The sequence below is a fragment of the Bufo gargarizans genome, chromosome 3 (assembly GCF_014858855.1).
Source record: "Bufo gargarizans isolate SCDJY-AF-19 chromosome 3, ASM1485885v1, whole genome shotgun sequence".
NCBI lineage: Eukaryota > Metazoa > Chordata > Amphibia > Anura > Bufonidae > Bufo > Bufo gargarizans.
The window spans coordinates 551,180,091-551,195,343 of NC_058082.1; the positions used below are offsets into that span (position 1 = coordinate 551,180,091).

Sequence of the window (15,253 nt, forward strand, 5' to 3'; positions counted from 1 at the left end):
GTGGTCCGTGTTCAGGTCACGTGTAGGCCGCAGGCTTCTTCTGGTAAACCCTGCCCAGAGCAGAGGATCTGATAGGTGTGAGAGGAGGGGACTGTGGTCCCGGAGCCGATCCCTCCTGTGGCAGTGTAGGGACTGTCAGGACTGCAGGGAGTATCGCTCCTGTCCAGGACATGTGCCGCAGCTGGTGGACGAGGGGGATAGCAGAACATGAATTAGCTGTCCTGGGAATTGCTGAATGAACTTTGGTAGTGACCCCCGATAGAGCAGCGCTGGTCCAGTACTGATCCCCGATAGAGCAGCGCTGGTCCAGTACTGATCCCCGATAGAGCAGCGCTGGTCCAGTACTGATCCCTGATAGAGCAGCGCTGGTCCAGTACTGACCCCCGATAGAGCAGCGCTGGTCCAGTACTGATCCCCGATAGAGGCGCTGGTCCGGTACTGACCTGGAGGTCCTGGGATGAGGTCATAAATACACTCCTTTGGCTTGGACTTTGCTGCAGAGGATTTATCTCTTGGTTCGGGATCTTCTCATTGGACGGTTCATTTTCTGGTGCCCTGGACTCTTCTCCATGATGTCCCCATATACTCACACCTAGTCATCTCCAAGCCTTGCTCCGCGTGCCTTCCCGCATCATCTGGAACTGACTTCACGTATTTGGGGGATGAACATTGGGGCTCCCTGTGCTCCCCTGACCTCATAGAGGTGACCCAGGATGAAGACTATTCGGAAGGTTTTGGACGGCTTAACTGCTTCAGCGCCGGTTGGAGCAGGAGTCGGTGGTGGAACAGGTGGTGGTTCTCCGTTGAATCCATCCGGGCAGCTGGGGGCCGTCGTGTCACCCCGAGAAATGGAAATCCAGGAGAGCCTTACCTCCGAGCAGTTCCAAGTGTGCAAGGTAATGTAACCTGCTGCATGTAAAGCACAATACTGCAGACCCGGGGGTATTGTGTGGAGTCCCGGAGGTGGAGCAGGATGATGCTGGTGATAGTACCTCTTGGTGAGGAGGCTTCGGTGGAGGAGGATGTGTGGAGGGTTTTCTCAGGGAAAATCAGGCAAATGTAGATTTTCATTTTTGGCTAGAGCTGGACCTAAGTCCTAGCTGATAGGTTCCCAGCTTGGGGTTCTGTTCTCAGACCCCCCCCCCCCCCAACCTACAGGGTATACTTTCCAGGCCTTCCAACCTCCCCACTACTGTGTGTAGAGTTGCTTCTGTCACCAGTGCCTCCAGTCTGTCCAGTTCATGGACTGGTGGGGATCAGACAGTAATGGCTCTCCCCTATGTCATACTTATAAAATCATCAGTGGGCGCTGCATTACAGTGCCAGCCCATACTGCTCCAGTATCAACTCATATTATTACAGTGCAAGCCCGTACTGCTCCAGTGTCAGCGCATATTATTACAGTGCCAGCCTGTACTGCTCCAGTATGAGCTCGTATTATTACAGTACCAGCCTGTACTGCTCCAGTGTAAGCTCGTATTATTACAGTGCCAGCCCGTACTGCTCCAGTGTCAGCGCATATTATTACAGTGCCAGACTGTACTGCTCCAGTATGAGCTCAAATTATTACAGTACCAGCCTGTACTGCTCCAGTGTAAGCTCGTATTATTACAGTGCCAGCCCGTACTGCTCCAGTGTCAGCTCGTATTATTAGTGCCAGCCTGTACTGCTCCAGTATGAGCTCGTATTATTACAGTGCCAGTCTGTACTGCTCCAGTATCAGCTCATATTATTACAGTGCCAGCCTGTACTGCTCCAGAATCAGCTCCTATTATTACAGTGCCGGCCTGTACTGCTCCAGTATCAGCGCGTATTATTACAGTGACGGCCCGTACTGCACCAGTATCAGCGCGTATTATTACAGTGCCAGCCTGTACTGCTCCAGTATCAGCTCGTATTATTACAGTGCCAGCCCGTACAGCTCCAGTGCCAGCTCGTATTATTACAGTGCCAGCCTGTACTACTCCAGTATCAGCTTGTATTATTATAGTGCCAGCCCGTACTGCTTCAGTATGAGCTTGTATTATTACAGTGCCAGCCTGTACTGCTCCAGTGTCAGCTTGTATTATTACAGTGCCAGCCTGTACTGCTCCAGTGTCAGCTCGTATTATTACAGTGCCAGCCTGTACTGCTCCAGTGTGAGCTCGTATTATTACAGTGCCAGCCCAAACTGCTCTAATGTGAGCTCGTATTATTACAGTGCCAGCCCGGACTGCTCCAGTATCAGCTCATATTATTACAGTGCCAGACCGTACTGCTCCAGTGTAAGCTCATATTATTACAGTGCCATCCTGTACTGCTCCAGTATCAGCTTGTATTATTACAGTGCTGGCCCATACTGCTCCAGTATCAGCTCGTATTATTACAGTGCCAGCCTGTACTGCTTCAGTGTCAGCTCGTATTATTACAGTGCCAACCTGTACTGCTTCAGTGTCAGCTCGTATTATTACAGTGCCAGCCCGTACTGCTCCATTTTCTGCTCGTATTATTACAGTGCCAGCCCATATTGCTCTAGTATCAGCTTGTATTATTACAGTGCCAGCCTGTACTGCTCCTATGTCAGCTCATATTATTACAGTGCCAGCCTGTACTGCTCCAGTGCGAGCTCATATTATTACAGTGCCGGACTGTACTGCTCCAGTATTAGCTTGTATTATTACAGTGCCAGCCTGTACTGCTCCAATGTGAGCTCGTATTATTACTGTGCCAGTCTGCACTGCTTCAGTATCAGCTCGTATTATTACAGTGCCGGCCCGTACTGCTCCAGTATTAGCTCGTAATATTACAGTGCCAACACGTACTGCTCCAATGTCGGCTCGTATTATTACAGTGTCGGCCTGTACTGCTCCACTGTCAGCTTGTATTATTAAAGTGCCAGCCCGTATTGCTCTAGTGTCAGCTCGTATTATTACAGTGCCGGCCCGCACTGCTCCAGTATCCGCTCGTATTATTACAGTGCCGGCCTATTCTGCTCCAGTGTCAGCTAGTATTATTTCAGTGCCAGCCTGTACTGCTCCAGTTTCCGCTCGTATTATTACAGTGCCGACCTGTACTGCTCCAGTATCAACTCGTATTATTACAGTGCCGACCTGTACTGCTCCAGTGTCAGCTCGTATTATTACAGTTCCAGCCTGTACTGCTCCAGTTTCCGCTCGTATTATTACAGTGCCGACCTGTACTGCTCCAGTATCAGCTGTTATTATTACAGTGCCAGCCCATACTGCTCCAGTGTCTGCTCGTATTATTACAGTGCCAGTCCGTACTGCTCCAGTATAAGCTCGTATTATTACAGTTCCAGCCCGTACTGCTCCAGTGTAAGCTTGTATTATAACAGTGCAAGCCTGTACTTCTCCAGTGTCAGCTCGTATTATTAAAGTGCTAGCCCGTACTGCTCTAGTGTCAGCTCATATTATTACAGTGCCAGCTTGTACTGCTCCAGTGTGAGCTCGTATTATTACAGTGCCGGCCTGTACTTCTCCAGTATCAGCTCATATTATTACAGTGCCAGCCCGTACTGCTCCAGTGTGAGCTCGTATTTTTACAGTGCCAGTCCGCACTGTTCCTGTTTCAGCTCGTATTATTACAGTGCCAGCCCGTACTGCTCCAGTGTAAGCTCATATTATTACAGTGCCAGCCTGTACTACTCCAGTATCAGCTTGTATTATTACAGTTCTGGCCTGTACTGCTCCAGTATTAGCTCTTATTATTATAGTGCCAGCCTGTACTGCTCCAGTATCAGCTCGTATTATTACAGTTCCGGCCTGTACTGCTTTAGTGTCAGCTCGTATTATTACAGTGCAATCTCGTACTGCTCCAGTGTCTGCTCATAATATTACAGTGCCAGCCAGTACTGCTCTAGTGTCAGCTCATATTATTACAGTGCCAGCCCGTACTGCTCCAGTGTGAGCTCGTATTATTACAGTGCCGGCCTGTACTGCTCCAGTATCAGCTCATTTCATGACAGTGCCATCCTGTACTGCTCCAGTGTGAGCTCGTATTTTTACAGTGCCAGTCCGCACTGCTGCAGTATCATCTTGTATTATTACAGAGACAGACCGTACTGCTCCAGTGTCGGCTCGTATTATTACAGTGCCAGCCCATACTGTTACAGTGTCTGCTCGTAGTATTACAGTGATGGCTTGTACTGCTCCAGTGTCTACTCTTATTATTACAGTGCCATCCCGTGCTGCTCCAGTGTAAGCTCGTATTATTACAGTGCCAGCCTGTACTGCTCCAGTATCATCTCGTATTATTACAGTGCCAGCCTGTACTGCTCCAGTATCAGCTCGTATTATTACAGTGCTGGCCTGTACTGCTCCAGTGTCTGCTCGTATTATTACAGTGCAGGCCCGTACTGCTCCAGTATCAGCTCGTATTATTACAGTGCCGACCCGTACTGCTCCAGTATCAGCTTGTATTATTACAGTGCCGGCCTGTACTGCTCCAGTATCAGCTCGTATTATTACAGTGCCGGCCCGTACTGCTCCAGTATCAGCTCGTATTATTACAGTGCCGGCCCGTACTGCTCCAGTGTTAGCTCGTATTATTACAGTGCCAGACTGTACTGCTCCAGTATCAGTTCGTATTATTACAGTGCCGGCCCGTACTGCTTTAGTTTCAGCTCGTATTATTACAGTGCCGGCTTGTACTGCTCCAGTATCAGCTCGTATTATTACAGTGCCGGCCTGTACTGCTACAGTATCAGCTCGTATTTTTACAGTGCCGGCCCGTACTGCTTTAGTATCAGCTGATATTATTACAGTGCCAGCCCGTACTGCTCCATTGTCAGCTTGTATTATTACAGTGCCGGCCCGTACTGCTCCAGTGTCAGCTTGTATTTTTACAGTGCCGGACCGTACTGCTCCAGTATCAGCTCGTATTATTACAGTGTCGGCCCGTACTGCTCCAGTATCAGCTCGTATTATTACAGTGCCGGCCTGTACTGCTCCATTGTCAGCTCGTATTATTACAGTGCCGGCCCGTACTGCTCCAGTATCAGCTCGTATTATTACAGTGCCGGCCCGTACTGCTCCAGTATCAGCTCGTATTATTACACTGCCGGCCCGTACTGCTCCATTGTCAGCTCGTATTATTACAGTGCCGGCCTGTACTGCTCCAGTGTCTGCTCGTGTTATTACACTGCCGGCCCGAACTGCTCCATTGTCAGCTCGTATTATTACAGTGCCGGCCTGTACTGCTCCAGTGTCTGCTCGTATTATTACACTGCCGGCCCGTACTGCTCCAGTGTCTGCTCGTATTATTACAGTGCCGGCCTGTACTGCTCCAGTGTCTGCTCGTATTATTACACTGCCGGCCCGTACTGCTCCAGTATCAGCTCGTATTATTACAGTGCCGGCCCGTACTGCTCCAGTATCAGCTCGTATTATTACAGTGCCGGCCCGTACTGCTCCAGTATCAGCTCGTATTATTACAGTGCCGGCCTGTACTGCTCCAGTGTCTGCTCGTATTATTACACTGCCGGCCCGTACTGCTCCAGTATCAGCTCGTATTATTACAGTGCCGGCCTGTACTGCTCCAGTGTCTGCTCGTGTTATTACACTGCCGGCCCGAACTGCTCCAGTGTCTGCTCGTATTATTACAGTGCCAGTCCGTACTGCTCCAGTATAAGCTCGTATTATTACAGTGCCGGCCCGTACTGCTCCAGTATCAGCTCGTATTATTACAGTGCCGGCCTGTACTGCTCCAGTGTCTGCTCGTATTATTACAGTGCCAGTCCGTACTGCTCCAGTATAAGCTCGTATTATTACAGTGCCAGTCCGTACTGCTCCAGTGTCTGCTCGTATTATTACAGTGCCGGCCTGTACTGCTCCAGTATCAGCTCGTATTAATAAAGTCAAACAAAACAATATCAGATCTTAAGAAGACCCGCTACAAGAAATCTGTGTGCCTCATTTAACCGCGGAGCCCCAGTTATGGGTCTTCAACACACATGTCCCTCAAAGAAAGGAAACCGAGCAAATGGGGACCCATAATATGGTGGATCCGGAGATCTCTGTGATCGGGACGCCCCTTTGCTCGCTTTCCTTTCTTTGAGGGATATCTGTGTTGAAGACCCATTACCAGCATTTCTTGCGCAATCTGCGTCGAATCCATGTGAAATGCAGGCGCGGTCTCCGTCCTGTGTGCGCGGTCTCCGTCCTGTGTGCGCGGTCTCCGTCCTGTGTGCGCGGTCTCCGTCCTGTGCGCGGTCGGGGTTTCTGCCACACTTTCACCTGCATCAGTAAATTTCTTGGGGAAATTTTGGCGCCAACAAATGGTGAATGGAAAAATGTAGCGGAAAAATAAGTATCAAGTTATTTATTTTATGTGGAAGAAGTGAGGGTTACCCCAGTGAATGGCGCGCACACCGCAGAGCATCGCAGCAGTGGAAGGCTGGGATTTATGACGATCTTACAGTAAAATAATCATGAACTTGCAGCGTTTACACCCGTCCTGTTACACAGCTGTGAGTCCTCCTGATATATACAGCGGCCTAAACCTCATACATGACATACCTCCTCCTGATATATACAGCGGCCTATGCCTCATACATGACATACCTCCTCCTGATATATACAGCGGCCTAAACCTCATACATGACATACCTCCTCCTGATATATACAGCGGCCTATACCTCATACATGACATACCTCCTCCTGATATATACAGCGGCCTATACCTCATACATGACATACCTCCTCCTGATATATACAGCGGCCTATACCTCATACATGACATACCTCCTCCTGATATATACAGCGGCCTATGCCTCATACATGACATACCTCCTCCTGATATACAGCTGCCTATACCTCATACATGACATACCTCCTCCTGATATATACAGCGGCCTAAACCTCATACATGACATACCTCCTCCTGATATATACAGCGGCCTATGCCTCATACATGACATACCTCCTCCTGATATACAGGGGCCTATACCTCATACATGACATACCTCCTCCTGATGTATACAGCGGCCTACACCTCATACATGACATACCTCCTCCTGATATACAGCGGCCTATACCTCATACATGACATACCTCCTCCTGATATACAGCGGCCTATACCTCATACATGACATACCTCCTCCTGATATACAGCGGCCTATACCTCATACATGACATACCTCCTCCTGATATACAGCGGCCTATACCTCATACATGACATACCTCCTCCTGATATATACAGCGGCCTATACCTCATACATGACATACCTCCTCCTGATATACAGCGGCCTATACCTCATACATGACATACCTCCTCCTGATATATACAGCGGCCTATACCTCATACATGACATACCTCCTCCTGATACATACAGCGGCCTATACCTCATACATGACATACCTCCTCCTGATATATACAGCGGCCTATACCTCATACATGACATACCTCCTCCTGATATATACAGCCGCCTATACCTCATACATGACATACCTCCTCCTGATATACAGCGGCCTATACCTCATACATGACATACCTCCTCCTGATATACAGCGGCCTATGCCTCATACATGACATACCTCCTCCTGATATACAGTGGCCTATACCTCATACATGACATACCTCCTCCTGATATATACAGCGGCCTATACCTCATACATGACATACCTCCTCCTGATATATACAGCCGCCTATACCTCATACATGACATACCTCCTCCTGATATACAGCGGCCTATGCCTCATACATGACATACCTCCTCCTGATATATACAGCGGCCTATACCTCATACATGACATACCTCCTCCTGATATACAGCGGCCTATACCTCATACATGACATACCTCCTCCTGATATATACAGCGGCCTATACCTCATACATGACATACCTCCTCCTGATATACAGCGGCCTATACCTCATACATGACATACCTCCTCCTGATATATACAGCGGCCTATACCTCATACATGACATACCTCCTCCTGATATATACAGCGGCCTATACCTCATACATGACATACCTCCTCCTGATATACAGCGGCCTATACCTCATACGTGACATACCTCCTCCTGATATACAGCGGCCTATACCTCATACATGACATACCTCCTCCTGATATATACAGCGGCCTATACCTCATACATGACATACCTCCTCCTGATATATACAGCGGCCTATGCCTCATACATGACATACCTCCTCCTGATATACAGCGGCCTATACCTCATACATGACATACCTCCTCCTGATATACAGCGGCCTATACCTCATACGTGACATACCTCCTCCTGATATACAGCGGCCTATACCTCATACATGACATACCTCCTCCTGATATATACAGCGGCCTATACCTCATACATGACCTACCTCCTCCTGATATATACAGCGGCCTATACCTCATACATGACATACCTCCTCCTGATATATACAGCGGCCTATACCTCATGCATGACATACCTCCTCCTGATATACAGCGGCCTATACCTCATACATGACATACCTCCTCCTGATATACAGCGGCCTATACCTCATACATGACATACCTCCTCCTGATATATACAGCGGCCTATACCTCATACATGACATACCTCCTCCTGATATATACAGCGGCCTATACCTCATACATGACATACCTCCTCCTGATATACAGCGGCCTATACCTCATACATGACCTACCTCCTCCTGATATATACAGCGGCCTATACCTCATACATGACATACCTCCTCCTGATATATACAGCGGCCTATACCTCATACATGACATACCTCCTCCTGATATACAGCGGCCTATACCTCATACATGACATACCTCCTCCTGATATATACAGCGGCCTATACCTCATACATGACATACCTCCTCCTGATATACAGGGGCCTATACCTCATACATGACATACCTCCTCCTGATATATACAGCGGCCTATACCTCATACATGACATACCTCCTCCTGATATATACAGCGGCCTATACCTCATACATGACATACCTCCTCCTGATATATACAGCGGCCTATACCCCATACATGACATACCTCCTCCTGATATACAGCGGCCTATACCTCATACATGACCTACCTCCTCCTGATATATACAGCGGCCTATACCTCATACTTGACATACCTCCTCCTGATATACAGCGGCCTATACCTCATACATGACATACCTCCTCCTGATATACAGCGGCCTATACCTCATACATGACATACCTCCTCCTGATATATACAGCGGCCTATACCTCATACATGACATACCTCCTCCTGATATACAGCGTCCTATACCTCATACATGACATACCTCCTCCTGATATACAGGGGCCTATACCTCATACATGACATACCTCCTCCTGATATATACAGCGGCCTATACCTCATACATGACATACCTCCTCCTGATATACAGCGTCCTATACCTCATACATGACATACCTCCTCCTGATATACAGCGGCCTATACCTCATACATGACATACCTCCTCCTGATATATACAGCGGCCTATACCTCATACATGACATACCTCCTCCTGATATATACAGCGGCCTATACCTCATACATGACATACCTCCTCCTGATATATACAGCGGCCTATACCTCATACATGACATACCTCCTCCTGATATATACAGCGCCTATACCTCATACATGACATACCTCCTCCTGATATATACAGCGGCCTATACCTCATACATGACATACCTCCTCCTGATATATACAGCCGCCTATACCTCATACATGACATACCTCCTCCTGATATATACAGCGGCCTATACCTCATACATGACATACCTCCTCCTGATATATACAGCGGCCTATACCTCATACATGACATACCTCCTCCTGATATACAGCGGCCTATACCTCATACATGACATACCTCCTCCTGATATATACAGCGGCCTATACCTCATACATGACATACCTCCTACTGATATACAGCGGCCTATACCTCATACATGACATACCTCCTCCTGATATATACAGCGGCCTATACCTCATACATGACATACCTCCTACTGATATACAGCGGCCTATACCTCATACATGACATACCTCCTCCTGATATATACAGCGGCCTATGCCTCATACATGACATACCTCCTCCTGATATACAGCGGCCTATACCTCATACATGACATACCTCCTCCTGATATATACAGCGGCCTATACCTCATACATGACATACCTCCTCCTGATATATACAGCGGCCTATACCTCATACATGACATACCTCCTCCTGATATATACAGCGGCCTATACTTCATACATGACATACCTCCTCCTGATATATACAGCGGCCTATACCTCATACATGACATACCTCCTCCTGATATACAGCGGCCTATACCTCATACATGACATACCTCCTCCTGATATATACAGCGGCCTATACCTCATACATGACATACCTCCTCCTGATATATACAGCGGCCTATACCTCATACATGACATACCTCCTCCTGATATATACAGCGGCCTATACCTCATACATGACATACCTCCTCCTGATATATACAGCGGCCTATACCTCATACATGACATACCTCCTCCTGATATATACAGCGGCCTATACCTCATACATGACATACCTCCTCCTGATATACAGCGGCCTATACCTCATACATGACATACCTCCTCCTGATATATACAGCGGCCTATACCTCATATATGACATACCTCCTCCTGATATATACAGCGGCCTATACCTCATACGTGACATACCTCCTCCTGATATATACAGCGGCCTATACCTCATACGTGACATACCTCCTCCTGATATATACAGCGGCCTATACCTCATACATGACATACCTCCTCCTGATATATACAGCGGCCTATACCTCATACATGACATACCTCCTCCTGATATACAGCGGCCTATACCTCATACGTGACATACCTCCTCCTGATATATACAGGGGCCTATACCTCATATATGACATACCTCCTCCTGATATATACAGCGGCCTATACCTCATACATGACATACCTCCTCCTGATATACAGCGGCCTATACCTCATACATGACATACCTCCTCCTGATATATACAGCGGCCTATACCTCATACATGACATACCTCCTCCTGATATACAGCGGCCTATACCTCATACATGACATACCTCCTCCTGATATACAGCGGCCTATACCTCATACATGACATACCTCCTCCTGATATATACAGCGGCCTATACCTCATACATGACATACCTCCTACTGATATACAGCGGCCTATACCTCATACATGACATACCTCCTCCTGATATATACAGCGGCCTATGCCTCATACATGACATACCTCCTCCTGATATATACAGCGGCCTATACTTCATACATGACATACCTCCTCCTGATATATACAGCGGCCTATACCTCATACATGACATACCTCCTCCTGATATATACAGCGGCCTATACCTCATACATGACATACCTCCTCCTGATATACAGCGGCCTATACCTCATACATGACATACCTCCTCCTGATATATACAGCGGCCTATACCTCATACATGACATACCTCCTCCTGATATATACAGCGGCCTATACCTCATACATGACATACCTCCTCCTGATATATACAGCGGCCTATACCTCATACATGACATACCTCCTCCTGATATATACAGCGGCCTATACCTCATACATGACATACCTCCTCCTGATATATACAGCGGCCTATACCTCATACATGACATACCTCCTACTGATATACAGCGGCCTATACCTCATACATGACATACCTCCTCCTGATATATACAGCGGCCTATGCCTCATACATGACATACCTCCTCCTGATATACAGCGGCCTATACCTCATACATGACATACCTCCTCCTGATATATACAGCGGCCTATACCTCATACATGACATACCTCCTCCTGATATATACAGCGGCCTATACCTCATACATGACATACCTCCTCCTGATATATACAGCGGCCTATACTTCATACATGACATACCTCCTCCTGATATATACAGCGGCCTATACCTCATACATGACATACCTCCTCCTGATATATACAGCGGCCTATACCTGATACATGACATACCTCCTCCTGATATACAGCGGCCTATACCTCATACATGACATACCTCCTCCTGATATATACAGCGGCCTATACCTCATACATGACATACCTCCTCCTGATATATACAGCGGCCTATACCTCATACATGACATACCTCCTCCTGATATATACAGCGGCCTATACCTCATACATGACATACCTCCTCCTGATATATACAGCGGCCTATACCTCATACATGACATACCTCCTCCTGATATATACAGCGGCCTATACCTCATACATGACATACCTCCTCCTGATATATACAGCGGCCTATACCTCATACATGACATACCTCCTCCTGATATATACAGCGGCCTATACCTCATATATGACATACCTCCTCCTGATATATACAGCGGCCTATACCTCATACGTGACATACCTCCTCCTGATATATACAGCGGCCTATACCTCATACGTGACATACCTCCTCCTGATATATACAGCGGCCTATACCTCATACATGACATACCTCCTCCTGATATATACAGCGGCCTATACCTCATACATGACATACCTCCTCCTGATATACAGCGGCCTATACCTCATACGTGACATACCTCCTCCTGATATATACAGGGGCCTATACCTCATATATGACATACCTCCTCCTGATATATACAGCGGCCTATACCTCATACATGACATACCTCCTCCTGATATACAGCGGCCTATACCTCATACATGACATACCTCCTCCTGATATACAGCGGCCTATACCTCATACATGACATACCTCCTCCTGATATACAGCGGCCTATACCTCATACATGACATACCTCCTCCTGATATATACAGCGGCCTATACCTCATACATGACATACCTCCTCCTGATATACAGCGGCCTATACCTCATACATGACATACCTCCTCCTGATATACAGCGGCCTATACCTCATACGTGACATACCTCCTCCTGATATATACAGGGGCCTATACCTCATATATGACATACCTCCTCCTGATATATACAGCGGCCTATACCTCATACATGACATACCTCCTCCTGATATATACAGCGGCCTATACCTCATACATGACATACCTCCTACTGATATACAGCTGCCTATACCTCATACATGACATACCTCCTCCTGATATACAGCGGCCTATACCTCATACATGACATACCTCCTCCTGATATATACAGCGGCCTATACCTCATACATGACATACCTCCTACTGATATACAGCGGCCTATACCTCATACATGACATACCTCCTCCTGATATATACAGCGGCCTATGCCTCATACATGACATACCTCCTCCTGATATATACAGCGGCCTATACTTCATACATGACATACCTCCTCCTGATATATACAGCGGCCTATACCTCATACATGACATACCTCCTCCTGATATATACAGCGGCCTATACCTCATACATGACATACCTCCTCCTGATATACAGCGGCCTATACCTCATACATGACATACCTCCTCCTGATATATACAGCGGCCTATACCTCATACATGACATACCTCCTCCTGATATATACAGCGGCCTATACCTCATATATGACATACCTCCTCCTGATATATACAGCGGCCTATACCTCATACGTGACATACCTCCTCCTGATATATACAGCGGCCTATACCTCATACATGACATACCTCCTCCTGATATACAGCGGCCTATACCTCATACATGACATACCTCCTCCTGATATATACAGCGGCCTATACCTCATACATGACATACCTCCTCCTGATATACAGCGGCCTATACCTCATACATGACATACCTCCTCCTGATATACAGCGGCCTATACCTCATACATGACATACCTCCTCCTGATATACAGCGGCCTATACCTCATACATGACATACCTCCTCCTGATATACAGCGGCCTATACCTCATACATGACATACCTCCTCCTGATATATACAGCGGCCTATACCTCATACATGACATACCTCCTCCTGATATACAGGGGCCTATACCTCATACATGACATACCTCCTCCTGATATACAGCAGCCTATACCTCATACATGACATACCTCCTCCTGATATATACAGCGGCCTATACCTCATACATGACATACCTCCTCCTGATATACAGCGGCCTATACCTCATACATGACATACCTCCTCCTGATATATACAGCGGCCTATACCTCATACATGACATACCTCCTCCTGATATATACAGCGGCCTATACCTCATACGTGACATACCTCCTCCTGATATATACAGCGGCCTATACCTCATACGTGACATACCTCCTCCTGATATACAGCGGCCTATACCTCATACATGACATACCTCCTCCTGATATATACAGCGGCCTATACCTCATACATGACATACCTCCTCCTGATATATACAGCGGCCTATACCTCATACATGACATACCTCCTCCTGATATATACAGCGGCCTATACCTCATACATGACATACCTCCTCCTGATATATACAGCGGCCTATACCTCATACATGACCTACCTCCTCCTGATACATACAGCGGCCTATACCTCATACATGACATACCTCCTCCTGATATACAGCGGCCTATACCTCATACATGACATACCTCCTCCTGATATACAGCGGCCTATACCTCATACATGACATACCTCCTCCTGATATACAGCGGCCTATACCTCATACATGACATACCACCTCCTGATATATACAGCGGCCTATACCTCATACATGACATACCTCCTCCTAATATATACAGCGGCCTATACCTCATACGTGACATACCTCCTCCTGATATACAGCGGCCTATGCCTCATACATGACATACCTCCTCCTGATACATACAGCGGCCTATACCTCATACATGACATACCTCCTCCTGATATACAGCGGCCTATACCTCATACATGACATACCTCCTCCTGATATACAGCGGCCTATACCTCATACATGACATACCTCCTCCTGATATACAGCGGCCTATACCTCATACATGACATACCTCCTCCTGATATATACAGCGGCCTATACCTCATACGTGACATACCTCCTCCTGATATACAGCGGCCTATACCTCATACATGACATACCTCCTCCTGATATACAGCGGCCTATACCTCATACATGACATACCTCCTCCTGATATATACAGCGGCCTATACCTCATACATGACATACCTCCTCCTGATATATACAGCGGCCTATACCTCATACATGACATTCCTCCTCCTGATATACAGCGGCCTATACCTCATACATGACATACCTCCTCCTGATATATACAGCGG

General features: G+C 47.2%; 1 protein-coding gene across 3 annotated transcripts in view; it reads left to right on the forward strand.

The window, feature by feature from the left end:
* The first annotated feature begins 531 nt into the window (after nt 1-531).
* Nucleotides 532-15,253, forward strand: part of STXBP5L (syntaxin binding protein 5L) — a 195,895-nt gene continuing 181,173 nt past the window's right edge. For all 3 annotated transcript variants that reach the window (XM_044287379.1, XM_044287383.1, XM_044287380.1), the window contains exon 1: nt 532-896. In XM_044287379.1, coding sequence (XP_044143314.1) covers nt 714-896 — 183 coding nt within the window. In that variant the 5' untranslated portion in view covers nt 532-713. The remainder of the gene's footprint in view (nt 897-15,253) is intronic.